Source organism: Nicotiana sylvestris, chromosome 1, assembly GCF_000393655.2.
Source record: "Nicotiana sylvestris chromosome 1, ASM39365v2, whole genome shotgun sequence".
NCBI lineage: Eukaryota > Viridiplantae > Streptophyta > Magnoliopsida > Solanales > Solanaceae > Nicotiana > Nicotiana sylvestris.
In genome coordinates this window covers 143,652,438-143,666,654 of record NC_091057.1, presented here as the reverse complement: position 1 = coordinate 143,666,654, position 14,217 = coordinate 143,652,438, and the positions used below count along the sequence as shown (strand labels likewise).

At 35.6% G+C, this 14,217-nt stretch overlaps 2 protein-coding genes across 3 annotated transcripts; one reads left to right on the top strand and one right to left on the bottom strand.

Moving 5' to 3' along the window:
• Positions 1–654: 654 nt before the first annotated feature.
• On the bottom strand, positions 655–1,533 carry LOC138875582 (uncharacterized). The gene has a single exon (XM_070154423.1). The coding sequence runs from the start codon at positions 1,531–1,533 to the stop codon at positions 655–657; it is 879 nt and encodes a 292-aa protein (XP_070010524.1).
• Positions 1,534–5,443: 3,910 nt separating this feature from the next.
• On the top strand, positions 5,444–13,619 carry LOC104211951 (sodium/hydrogen exchanger 1-like). Of its 2 annotated transcripts, none has more exons than XM_009761101.2 (16): positions 5,444–5,684; positions 6,283–6,316; positions 7,683–7,958; positions 8,252–8,370; positions 9,455–9,552; positions 10,510–10,569; positions 10,665–10,711; positions 10,786–10,980; positions 11,114–11,160; positions 11,391–11,457; positions 11,543–11,643; positions 11,978–12,079; positions 12,202–12,340; positions 12,416–12,478; positions 12,618–12,701; positions 12,825–13,619. In XM_009761101.2, the coding sequence occupies exons 3-16, from the start codon at positions 7,785–7,787 to the stop codon at positions 13,137–13,139; spliced, it is 1,611 nt and encodes a 536-aa protein (XP_009759403.1). In that variant the 5' UTR covers positions 5,444–5,684; positions 6,283–6,316; positions 7,683–7,784; the 3' UTR covers positions 13,140–13,619. The 2 variants fall into 2 exon arrangements, with proteins under 2 accessions (XP_009759403.1, XP_009759404.1); XM_009761102.2 differs by having other exon boundaries at positions 7,678–7,958.
• The last annotated feature ends 598 nt before the right edge of the window (positions 13,620–14,217 follow it).

Below are 14,217 nucleotides of genomic sequence, written 5' to 3'. Positions count from 1 at the left end.
CTAGTTACATTCTTAAAAGGCTTTTTGGTATGTTTTGTTTCTACACAAATAGGACATAATTATCAACATTAACTGCAGGAATTAATTCCATTTTTCTAAGTCTTTTAATAGAAGCAATATTAACATGCCCTAGTCTACCATGCCACAAATCAATAGACTCAGCAATATAAGCAGAATTGAAAGTACTAGCATTATTAGTAATCTCTTGAGCGATGTTTAGTACAAATAAACACCCACTAAGGTAACCCTTCCCAACAAAGTGCCTCCCACGAGAAATAATAAATTTATCAAATTCAAAAATAAGTTTAAGACATGCTTTGTTGAGAAGCGCACCAGAAATTAAGTTTTTACGAAGGGAGGGTACATATAGAACATTGTTCAAGGCTAAGGTTTTTTCAGAAGTTAGCTTAAGGAGAATTTTTCCTTTACCCATAACTTCAGCTGTAGTGGAGTTACCCATGTAGACACACTCTCCATCAGCAGATTCCTCAAAGTCGTGAAATAGCTCTTTATTGGCGCAAAGATGCCTTGAAGCGCCTGTGTCCAGTATCCAGTCAGTCTTGTTAGCCACCATGTTTGCCTCAACAACCACAACAACAATGACATCACACCCTCAGTAAGGTTGGCTTGGGCTGGAGCTTTTCCTCCATTCTTTTAGCTTTGTCCTTGTCTCTGGTTGCACTGAAAAGCCTTGTGACCAATTTTGCCACAGACATAGCAAGGTCCTTTTGACTTTTGAATATGGCCCTCCGGCTTAGTGAAGTAATTCTGCTTCTTCACATGTCCTTTCTTCTGTTTTCCTTTAAACCTGTCTTTCACAAAGGTACTAGAAGATTCCATAAGGTTAGCTTTAGAAGAATTAAGAGAGAGAGATTTCATCTTATCCTTAAGCCGTTCAGACTCCTCATCTTTGAGACAGTTTGCTTCCTCAATCCTCATGTGACTGATTAGTTCTTGAAGAGTTAAGTTTTTCTTCTTGTGTTTTAGTTGATTCCTGTAATCACTCCAGGAAGGTGGAAACTTTTCAACCAAAACATTAGCCTGAAGAATCTCACACATCTCCATGCCCTCGTTCAAAACATCAGCAGTTAAGTTCTCATACTCGTGAACCTGTTCCATGATTGGCTTATTATCAACCATCTGAAACTTGATCCACTTTCCAACGACATACTTCTTTTTTCCTGCATCATCAGCACCGTATTTCTTCTCCAAATTGTCCCATATGACTTTAGCAGATTTATAATTTATAAACAAATCAAAGAGAAGGTTAGTCATATGGTTAAATAAATGCCTTCTTACTGTTTTATTATTCTTTTCAAATTTTTTATTAGCAACATCATCAGCAACAACAATATTAGCAGCATTAGAACTATTAGCAACAATATCAGCAGGAGGATTATTAAACAAAACATAATCAACTTCTAATTGTTCAAAGAAAATTAAAAGTTTCCGGGACCAACACTTATAATTATTTCCACCTAAAGGCTCAAGCTTTGAGAGATCAGGAAATGCTTTGTTCAAAGTGGTGGCCATTAGTCAATATTATATGTAAAATTGCTTTCAAATTGTGGGGAAAATCAGTAGATAATATTGACTAAGAACAACAAGGAAAGAAGACTACAACTTATCAAAAATACCGTGTCGTGGCAAGCCACTACCTTGAAAGCGATTTCGGCCCGACTGGGTGCAAATCGTTAAGGCCGGTCACTCCCCAAGGTTCCGCAGCACCTCCAAACACGTGCACTCGTGGCTGGAAGTTTAGAATTTGCACAAAACAGTTGTCCAGGAAGAAGAGAAGAGGAAGGTATTTTATGTGTTGGATAATTCACAAAAAAAAAGACTAGGAAGAAAGAAATGATTAGCTAAATAATTCTTGGTTAAGAATTAAGTGATTATGATGGCCAATTCATAACCTATTTATAGGAAATTAAGGAGGTTACATGTATGACAAGTGTCGAGAGACTTTTGACACTTGTCCCATTATGTTAGTCCACTTGGCTCCAATATTGACAAGTGTATCTTGTCTTTCATGCATGAAGACATATGGTAGATTTGCATAGCCATTTGTCAAAGCCATTCAACACTTGATTTTAAGGCTTCATGCAAGGGGCCATTTGAAAGTAGATAAAAAAAACTCATGGCTATTAGTTGTATATGGAATTTCAAAACGATTTTTTTTTTTGACTTTGCATTATGAATAATTCCAACATGTTCTACTTTTTTGACTAAAATTATTATTTGCATAGTTATATACATATTTAAGTGCATAAAGAAAAAACAAGTGAGTAGTAGGAGTATGCTTGTAATCATTTAAATACATTATATTGTGTGTTTTCCAAAACTAATTCGTGAATGATAAAAAGAAAATTAAATGTCAATCTCCGTAAACTAAATCAGATTGTCAATTTTATTAGGCTTATGTTGCCATTGTATCTTAGCTAAATCGTCACGTGACACGCTATCATCAAATCAATAAAAAATACATTAGATGAAAGTGATTTGTATGTCAATGTAAGTTTTCTCATTACCACATCATATTATGTAGATGGATTTAAGAGAAAATAGTAATTAACATTTAGTTTTGCCACCAATTAAATAAAAGCAAACATATGTTTTGAATATAATTTTTTATTATTTAACTATAATTAAAACATATATTTTCACTTTAATTTATAAATTTCATTATGAAGTTGTTGCCTTAAGTATTTTCAAAAATTAAAAAGAGGAGAGAGAACCAATAAAAATTTATCTGGATGTTTACACCAACCAATAAATACATAATATATATCTTTATAAACATAATAATTACTAAACTATAATTAATTAATACACATTTCTAAGTTTATCATGTAACCATGATAAATTAAAGTAAACACCTAATACGAATAAATTTCTAAGGGAGATAATCTATATCTGGTGTAGGGCCAGCTCGGCACCTTATCTTCTCCAAAGTGATAAGCGAAACGGAGACAACAAAAGGAAATAATAAATGGGGATTTGATAGACAATGAAAATTACACTTGTAATAACTAGACTAGATAGGAGAGAATATAGATAAGAGTAAAGACATTTCGTGTTGACCTCTCTAACTAGAACCAGGATTTTTGTTAATTAAGAAAAAAAAAACTTAGAAAAAGGAATTGAAACTTTGAGGAATTGTTCATTAGTAGAGTTATTTTTTGTTTCCCCTTCGGTGTTTGGTACTCGTATTGGAGCCTGACTAAATTCGAATTCGCGCCGAAAAATCTCATAGAAAAAATATTTATCACTCCATCACCACGCTTGCTGGTTCATTAGTAGAGTTGTTATCTTGTATGCAATATACGTTTTTTATTACATTGAGTGAATAGATGCTATTAGTACGTTTAGGGATTGCTCTTGGGCAGATCTAATGGAGTTATGGAGGCATAGGCTTCCACACTTTATGATATTTATGCATGTTACATTGTCTTTGTTTTTCGTATCGGAAAACAAAAATGGTATAACAATTATAATATTTGATTTTTAATAAACAAATGGTTACGATCTACGTTATATATCTAAATTTAAAGGATGTTCTTTTATTTATTTTCTTATAAATATCGATTTCAAGAGCTTGATGGCCATTTCTTATGTTCGATGAACTTTAAATAGTGTATGATGAAAAAAAAATTGAAATTTCATTGGTCAATGTAAGTGAAATTCTATATGCTCTCATCACCTAAAAAAGTTCGATATGCTAAAGTTCAATATTGAATCAAAAGCATCGATGCTTAATCTTCATTATAGCTTTGAAATTGATTAAGAGTTAAATAGATTGATATACCTTAAAATTATGTTTTTTCAATGTACTTCCACATTCGCTACTAACAAATAATTTGGTTCGACCACAATCAATTTTGATCTTGCTTTTAACAACACGAAGAAATAATTGGGCTCAAACACAATGGATTTTGATCTGCACTTTATTTATGAACTTGAATACTTCTAACACTTTATTTTTCGCACCTATTTCTTATAGCTTCTTGATGACTCAAAGAAGATAATTGTGTTTTAGACAAACTGGTCCACTTAATTTGTTTACTTCCCGTGGATTGTCAACCAGACGAATTAGACCCGTGACAAAACGACATTTGGTTAACTAGAAGTTAGAACACGTCACTTGAATACTTTTTTCATTGATTTAATCATTTACTTTGACATGACACGCGACGCTTCTTTTCTTGGAATATGATTAATACCGGTATAAGTTATATCGGTATAAATTATATTGGGATAAGTTATGCTGAGAATGTTGTTTATTTATTGTTTGCCATGTTGTATTAAGAATGACAATTGCATAATTTTTAAGAATAAGATATAAGTTATACCGGTGCTAATTACCCCACCTTTTATAAGGTATAAGTTAAAATTAACACCGGGATAACTTATACCTGATTTGCTAACCAAACAGAGTATTAACGTGGTAAATTTTTATATCATCCATGTACCTTCTTATACCTCATACTAAACGATTCCTTAAGGGTTGTTTGGTTGGTAAGACACGAGAAAACAATCCCGGAATAAATTGTAGGGTTATAAGATTAATTAGTCTTACAAATTATTTTATATTGAAATAGTGGAATTAGTTATCACAATAAAAATTAAATAGCTAATGTTATAGAATATCCCAACCCATGGGCCCATCCCATAGATCAAATGACCCCTTACATTTTACATATGGCATAATATTATTGATATTATATTTGAATTGATACAGAATATGTCATTTTGACAAGTGACATGAGCCTGAATTTAAGGATGAAGTAGCATCTTAAGGGGCTAGTGTCACGTCCTTAGACTTAAACTAAGCGCACGCACGATATTTGATAATTTGCTGACGATCTTACGCAACTTGCTCACAATTTTGTTGTGCCAAGTCAGTCTTACTACACTAAAAATCACTAAGAAAATGTTAGAACACAATAGAATTGTCAAATAAAGCTTTTGTATTAGAGAACTTGATTGTTTTTCTTGATGACGTACAAATAAATATCCCTCTTTATATAGTAGTCTCCTAGGGCCTGTGGCGGATCATGACACTACGCCAATAAAATAAATTCATAAATGATTTGACCCAAATAACTCTTTTAAGTTATGGTCTTATGGATCTAGTTTTTTTTTAACCACAAACTTATATCGGATTAATATTACTCGAGCTTATTCTTGGAATCAAAATTTATAGTATTAGTTTTATTAGATTAAATTTAAATATTTACTGAAGGATAAATCTTTTTTTATACTATGAGTACTTATGAATTAAATCTTCTTAAGTGCCCGCCTAAAAGGCCATTCAACGGTCAGCACGTTAAGGAAACCTGAAAGTTTCACGCATTTGATTATTACAAAAGAAAAAACTAAAATTATATACGCCGTATATATAGAGAGAGAAAAAGAAAAAGAGAAAGTCATGTTAATCCCGGATTTTTCTATTTCTCTTTCTAAAAATTTCACGCTTCTCCTCTAACCCTTCTCTCTCTCTCTCTCTGATTGCTCTGTTTTTTTTCTCCATTTTTCTTTCACAACGAAAACTCAAAGTAGAGACATTTAGAGTTTATTTCGCGGTTTTATCTTGGAGAATTTTTTGGCTTCAGAAAGTTTTCAGGATTCTAAGCTTTTGTCTGCTCTGTTTCTGGCCTTTCTGCATGCAAAATGCAATTGCATTCGTGAGTATATTTACTTCCAAAACCCTGAATATTGCATTTTTTTCATAATTAATATTGCCTTTTTTCTGAAAATCGTTTTGAAGCCATGTAATTTCGTGGAAAATGATAGTATAACTTTTTCGTGTTTGACAAAGAAAGTTCAGAAAACAAATGGAAACAAGCTGCGGCGAATTTTAGAAACATGAACATTTTCATATAGTTTTCTTTGGTTTTCTCTCTCTCTCTCTCTCTCTCTCTCGTGATATTAGTTTTTTATTTGTTCATTTTGCTCATCATTGCTGCCGGAAACTAAACTTAGAGAGAATTACGCAGGATTTTCCATAAATGAAAGATCTCGATCGGTGAGAATTTAAGATTGGACTAGAGGTGATCATTACTTGCTAATTTGACATACGAAATCAAAAAAAAAAAAATGAAGAAGAAAGGAAACAAACAGTAGAAAATTATGAAAACGTGAGAAGGTTATCTCTTTGTTTTTGCATTTCATTGGAAATTTGTTAGATTTAACTGCGCAGACCTTTCAGAACTGCACTTTTTTCTTCGTTAAATTTGTCTTTAACAGAAACTTTTTTTGTATTTTTTTTCTTTTTAATTATAGGTGAAAGGCACTGGAAGCTTTTCTCTTTGCACTGGTAAGAATCTTAATGGTCTTGTTTTCTGTTTGAAGAAAAGGAAACACGAAGATTTTGTTTTTCCATTTAAACTGTTTTTAGCGGAAGCTGTTTACTTTTATGAAAGTCTTTTAGGCTTAAGATCAAAATTGGAATCGTGGTTTAGTTGATGTTATTCCATACACATTAAGTTTGATGTTCCCCCAAGAGTCTTGTTAGAAATATGTGTAGGTATAAGCATGAGAGTTGGAGAACATCTCTATTGTCTTCAGAAATTATTTAATATTGAAATAATGGGCCTAAATTAAGTAAAAGAGGACCCTAACTAGTTTGAATTGAGACATAACCGATTGATTGATTAAATTGATTTTGTATGGAAGCCTTTCCTTTGCAGCAACAACAATAACAACAATCACCCAGTATAATCCCACAAATGTGGTTTTGGGAGGGTAGGATGTACGCAGTCTTAGCCCTACCCTCGAAGGGCAGAGAGACTATTTCCGATAGACCCGGCTAAAGAAAGTGATAGAAGCCCTGATAGCAAGTAATAGCAAGACAAATAATTAGAAAACTAAATCGAAGATAGCAGCAGAGAATATGAAGGGGTACCGATAGCAAGATAATATATTTAGAAAACTAAATCTAAGGCAGCAAATGAGAATATGAACGAAGTACTGCTAGCAAACTACGGAATTACCGATGGCAAGTAATAACGGAACAAGACATGCGAATATAACAAACTAAGGAAAAAAAGGGTACCGTACTAGTACTAATACTATCGAACTCGAGAAGACAAAGGGAAATGCACGACTACCTACTAAGCTTTTACCCTAATCTTCAACCTCCACACCCTTCTATCTAGGGTCATGTCCTCGGTTAGCTCAAGTTGCGCCATCTCCTGCCTGATCACCCTCCCCAAGACTTCTTTGGCCTACCTCTACGCCTCCTCTCACCTCCCAAGGCCAACCTCTTACATCTCCTGACTGGGGCATTTGTGCTTCTCCTCTTAACATGCCCGAACTATCTCAACCTTGCCTCCACAGGGGCTACTCCCACCTTGTCCGAATAGCTTCATTCCTAATTCTATCCAATCTAGTATGCCCACACATCCATCTCAACATCCTCATTTCCGCTACTTTCATCTGCTGGACATGAGAGTTTTTGATTGGCCAACACTCTGCCCACCTTTCCTTTGCATGGGTGAGATTTAGTTAGAAATGGAGAATGTTAAATTACATTTGTCTGGTTAATGAGAATCATTCTCTTTTACTCCCTTTGTTCAAAGTTATAATGTCTTGCTTGACTAAATTAGATTTTGATTTATGTGGGACATTCTATTTCATTGCATATAGTAATATGCAGAAGTTTTTGTTGTTATCTAGTACAGAGTATATACACGAAGGGAGAAAACTTTGATGACACCTGGCTATGTTGAAGCAAAGTTGGTGAACTGGAGTGGTTGCAGTAACTAATAGAAAGTGGCACAAAGATGGCGTCTGAGCTGGCTTCTATGTTTCCAAAACTGGGCTCTTTGGGTACTTCAGATCATGGTTCTGTTGTATCCATCAACCTCTTTGTGGCACTCCTTTGCGCTTGCATTGTCATTGGTCATCTGCTGGAGGAGAACCGCTGGATAAATGAGTCCATTACCGCCCTCATAATTGTGAGTGTAACTCCTTTTGTTCTACGTAGGGGTTTCCATGGGAAAACACATAATGCAGATGGTGAAAAAATATCAAATGTTGAAGTATCCGTGTCGCCTTTGAATGTGTTTTTTCTTCCTTTTTTTCTGTCTTTTGTTATCTTCCCTTCAAGCCTTTTTCTTTCATTTCTTTTGTTTCAATTCTTTGAATGGTCTCAGAATAAGATTCAAATTGGCAATTTGTCATTTATTTTTCTTACGTTCTCTGATTTGCTTATAATGCATACAGTTATTTTCATGTTTGATAATTGCAGGGCTTGGGTGTAGGAGTTGTTATCTTGCTCATAAGTGGGGGAAAGAGCTCACACGTTCTGGTCTTCAGTGAAGATCTCTTTTTCATATATCTACTTCCTCCAATCATATTTAATGCAGGGTAAAAGTTTCATTATCTTCTCTTTTACTGTTTTTTTTTTGGGTGCTTCATTCGATGTTCCGAAGGTGGTTTATCAAGAGCTTTCTACTTCATATATTCTCTCACTTATTTATGTTTGCCTTCTGGATGTTTTTTGTTTACTGACAAGGAGTCATAAAAAATATTTGTGCTGTCTCACTGTTATGGAGTATGATTTGATGAGGTATCTATCCAAATGGCTATCCCTGTCCATAAACAGTAAGGAAGGATACCATTTAGGCCAGCTAAGTTATCAGAGTAAAGATATAAACAATGGTTTTTCTTCCCATCTATCCAAGCCTTGGTGGATAGAGTTACCTGGTACTTGTTGCTGGTGGGAGGTGGCAGGTATCCCGTGGAATTAGTCGAAGTGCGCGCAAGCTGGCCCGGACACCACGGTTATCAAAAAAAAAGATATAAACAATGGCAATGCAGTGCAAACCAATACTAATTTGGAGCCAGATTATTAGCAATAATGGAACCTTAAGCATTACTTGAATGGTGAGGAAGTTGAGCACTGCTTCATTGTGCGAAGATGGTGAAATAATGGAATCAAGAACTTTTGCAGTTTGAAACATTCACCGAAGCAGTTCCTGGAAATCATATAGGAGCTTCTTGATTTTCAGGCTAGTATGCAGATCCTCAGGTCTTTATCCACTAAGCTATGGTTTCGTTTGACTATACTTAATGAAGCCAGGAGTGATGTACCTAAGAAGTTTCCATTATTTTGTAGCAAGGACTACCCTGTCCAGTGCTGATAAGTCTTTGATTGACATGAAAAGATTTATTCTATGTCATTTATAAAAATAAGCAAAGATAAGGGGCAAAAGCCATAGCTGAGACAAGAGAATCCTCTTGTCTTTTCATTTCGCGTGTCAGGATCGTGTCTGCAGTGTGCAATCTGTAGGTTGTACTTGCGGCTTCTGGTTAGTACGTAAATAAGAAAATCAGGAGGACAATTTCATCTTGTTCCATATCTCTGTTATTGATCTTTGATGTGCCTATATGGTACGAGAATTGATCCAAAAAATTGGTCATTACATACTGTAACTCTTCTCTCTTGCAGGTTTCAGGTAAAAAAGAAGCAATTTTTCGTAAACTTCATTACTATAATGCTGTTCGGAGCCATTGGTACACTGATCTCATGTGCCATTATATCATTAGGTATTATTCAAAACATTGTTTCCATCACATGCTTCAACGTTATTGCAAAAGCTCATTTTGTTTATTGGTTAGATAGGTCCCTTGCCAGAGAATTATTCTGCAACTGTTTTATCTTGGTTAGTTGCCTTCTAGTTTAACTTTTATTTGCTTAAATTCTCTATCTACTTCAATGAAAAAGGACTCTATGTATGTTTGATTGGTACTTTGTCAATAGATTGATGCTTCTTGTTGTTTTATCATAATAACTACTAAATGTACTTGGTTTCAAGAGTAGAAATTACTCCCCAAGACAAATTTATGTTTTTTCTGTCTGCTTTGAGATGCTCTCTCCATGTTGTACCTAATCTATTCTTATTTCCCAAGGTCTTTCCTACGAGTCATGACCTGATGAGGGATGAAACTGTAATGACTTTAATGATTTGTAGTGTTTTTTTTCTCTTGTTAAAACATGTTCGTTTGTCAATGTGCTTGTTCTTCAAGTGGAAATTTTTGCTTAACTGATTTTCATATACTTCTTCACATATCAAGCCACCTACATAGCATTCATGATGTCTTGTCTATGTCCTTGAAAGTGATATGTCTTGTCTATGTCCTTGAAAGTGATGGTGAGTAAACATTTATACTCCAGATGTTCTGATGGTAAGGAAGAAGAAGGTGATTTCAAGATGTCTCGAATTTGCTTACCTTCTTTCCATCAAGCAATGTTGCAAAACTGCTCTATTCATAATGAATGGGACTAGGATAGATGTGTTTAATATTTGCAGTTCTATGAATTTTAGTACATTCACATAGAGTTTTTGCCGCGGACATGCTACTGTATCCTTGTTTATGGTAATGAAATCATCCCTGTTATATCGTAATCTTTGAATAGAATTTCAACACTGTAATGTGTGTTAGTTTCTCTCAAGCTTCAATAATTAGTATTTGCTGATATTTTTTCCTATGTTATGTGCGAAGGTGCCATTAAATTCTTCAAGAAGTTGGACATTGGATTTCTAGATATTGGGGATTATCTCGGTATTATTCGAATCATTGCTCTGTTTATTCCGTTGCTGGTTGCTTCTGTTTCTACCTCTGACTGCTCTTATTTCTTTATCTCTTGATTTTGTTAGCAATTGGAGCAATATTTGCTGCCACAGACTCCGTCTGCACGTTGCAGGTACAGAAGTAGTGACCTCAACATATGCTATGACCCAATAGAATGCCCTGAAGTACAAGTTTTTGCTGCTGCAGGTCCTACATCAGGATGAGACACCCCTCCTTTACAGTCTTGTATTTGGAGAAGGAGTTGTTAATGATGCTACATCGGTGGTGCTTTTCAATGCTATTCAAAACTTTGACCTTTCGAGCGTGAATCCCACTATTGCCCTTCGTTTCATTGGCAACTTCTTATATCTGTTCCTTGCTAGCACTTTACTGGGAGCAGCAGTAAGCTTAAGCTTCATTCTCTGTGTGTGCGTGTGTGGGAAAAATGATGTGTCCATGATGCTTCATTTAAATCTTTGATATTGACTTCTACTTAGGCTTTACCCCTCTAGTTGACATCTTATTCTTGCTGCAGACTGGTCTTCTTAGTGCTTACATTGTCAAGAAGCTGTATTTTGGCAGGTAATGCCTCAATTAAGGGTTTATGGCGGCACATCATTTCTGGTTCTTATAAAACTGTAAAGCTGGACCATATAAAAGTTTAACATGTTTCATTAGAGTTTCTTATTTAGTGAAACTTTGCCTAGTTCTTCTCTAACTTATTGGAAAAACTTCTTGACCCATTTTTCCTTACTTTTCTTCCTTTTCTTATTGCAATAATAGTAATGACTAGCTACTTTTATTGTTTCCAGGCATTCCACAGATCGCGAGGTTGCACTTATGATGCTCATGGCTTACTTATCATACATGTTGGCTGAAGTAAGATCTTAGTTTTAGCTCATTGGCACTTGGATCCAATATACATGTTTCTGATATTAGTGACAAAATCATTCATCCTTTGCAGCTATTCTATTTCAGTGGGATTCTCACTGTATTTTTCTGTGGTATTGTAATGTCCCATTACACTTGGCACAATGTGACTGAGAGTTCAAGAGTCACTACAAGGTACAATTTTCCTACTTTTCTGCCGCGAGGTTTTCCAATTTATCTGCCTGGACGAGAGTTTGCACTTCTTATTACAACATGGAATAAATTTATTTCATCTGCAACCTGCAACCTATTCTTAAGGTCATACCACAGAAGCCTTACAACTACTAAAAGTAATTAGCTGTCTGATTAGCTTTTACAAACAGACAAACTCATTTATCTAGCTTATGCAAACAATCATTTATATATATTATACCACGTGCCACAATCATAGGCTATTACCTGTGCTTAATAAGTGACATTTTTGTCCGCATATTTCGAGTATTAATGTTATCATTCTATGTTTCTGTAGGCACACTTTTGCAACTTTGTCATTTCTTGCTGAGACTTTCCTCTTCCTCTATGTCGGTATGGATGCCTTGGATATCGAGAAGTGGAAATTTGTTAGTGATAGGTATGCTGAAGGAGGGTAGGAGAGATATTAGCATTTTCTCTTACAGTGTTAATCTTCCTCTCTTTTGACTTATTGTCAGTCAGTAAGTAGCCTTTATCTGGTGCTTCTGTCATTTCTCGCAGTCCTGGATTATCCGTTGCAGTAAGTTCGATACTGATGGGACTAATCTTGCTAGGGAGAGCTGCCTTTGTTTTTCCATTATCATTCTTATCCAACTTGATGAAGAAATCCTCAGAGGAAAAAATTACCTTTAGGCAGCAAGTAAGCAGCGGCTTCATCAAATTCTCTCCTATTATCCATTTCATACAGATATTGATTACTAACTTTGTTTTGTAGGTGATAATATGGTGGGCAGGTTTGATGAGAGGTGCAGTGTCCATGGCACTGGCATATAATAAGGTAAAACTGCTGATCATATACTTGGCCATCATGCTGACTCTTGTGGAAATATCAGCTCTTATATGCACACTTTCGTTGTTCTTGTTTTCACATCCTTGTATTCGTTAATGTCATGAATCATGGTCATTTCATGATGCAGTTCACTCGTTTGGGACACACTCAATTGCAAGACAACGCAATAATGATCACCAGCACCATTACCATTGTTCTTTTCAGCACAGTGGTATACACCTCCTGCCTCTGCCTTGATATTCTTTCTCGCTAGAACCTTGTTCATACATAATTAATCCAACTATCCATTCATGCACGAAATACAAAATGGTAAACTTGTTTTTTCTTTTTCCAGGTATTTGGTTTAATGACAAAACCTCTTATAAGTCTCCTGCTGCCACCGCAGAGGCAGTTAAGTACAGTGTCATCAGATGCAAATACTCCAAAATCTCTTACAGCGCCACTTCTAGGCAGTCAAGAGGGTTCTGAAGTCGATTTAAATAGTCAAGATCTTCCTCACCCACCCAGTTTGAGGATGCTACTTTCTGCGCCAACTCATAAGGTGCATAGGTACTGGCGCAAGTTTGATGATTCATTCATGCGCCCGGTGTTTGGTGGTCGGGGGTTTACTCCTGTTGCTCCTGGTTCTCCAACGGAACAGGAACCATGATGATGTGCACGAGAGAAATTAAATTTTAAGTTGGAAGTGTGGGCCAAGGGACCTCCGCTGGATCCTTAAAACTTAGTGTTGTCCAGATTGCTGACAGCATTTTGAGCTCAGGTCCTATGCGTTTGGTACTGCCGTCGCTTACACTGCTTTAGCAAACTCTATCGCATCGAAGTTCGCTCTTTTGGGGTGGAGGGTTAGCAAAGGTGAAATTCTAGCTGACCATGGTGAGCATGTTTGTAAGTTATTCCTGAGAATGCTTTGGTAGATGGTGATATGTTTGTTCAAGCATGTTGTAAATTTTGACTGCTGAAATATTTCCTGTCTGTTCTTCCTTATGTTTAGATTTCTGGTGATTCATGGTGGTATTACATCCCAAATTTGTAAACATTTTATGAACTTCAGAAAGACATAATTGTCGGAAAGCAGTAATTTGTACAGGGATGAGAGTTGTATGGCAGGGAGAGCTTGGTTAGCTGTGTATTTGCAAGTGAAATTTGTGTGGATTACAATCTCTCTAATGCTATTGTGCGTAGAGAGAGTCTCTATGTTAGAGGCGCGGAAAGTAGTTTTCCCTCTACGTTGATTTCAATTCCCTAGTTTTATCCTGAGAAAAAGACTAAGGACTCTGAATCTACAAAATTTTCAATGTTTACTCGGCTGGTAGAATTTCATCTTCTAATGTGTGTTTGAATTGGGGGACCGACTCATCTAAAGACATGTTTTGTAGTTTCAAGATTGTGAAAATTTTGTGGGTATTCTAAAAAACTTTATTTTGTTAAAATATATTAATTAACTAGTTATAGCTGGGTAAACTAATACACTATATTGAAGTTAGACCTCGAAAAGGCATACTCTTCTTTATTTTAACATCCCTAACTCAATAATCCAATTAATCATGTCTTGTATTACCACTACAACTACATCAATACTGATTAATGGAACCCGTACTTCCTACTTCAGTCCGTCGAGAGGCATTCGTCAAGGGGATCCTTTGTCTCCCTACATATTTATAATGTGTATGGAAATGTTCTCCCGTATGGTAGAACAGTCAGTATATTACCTACACTGGCATCCTATC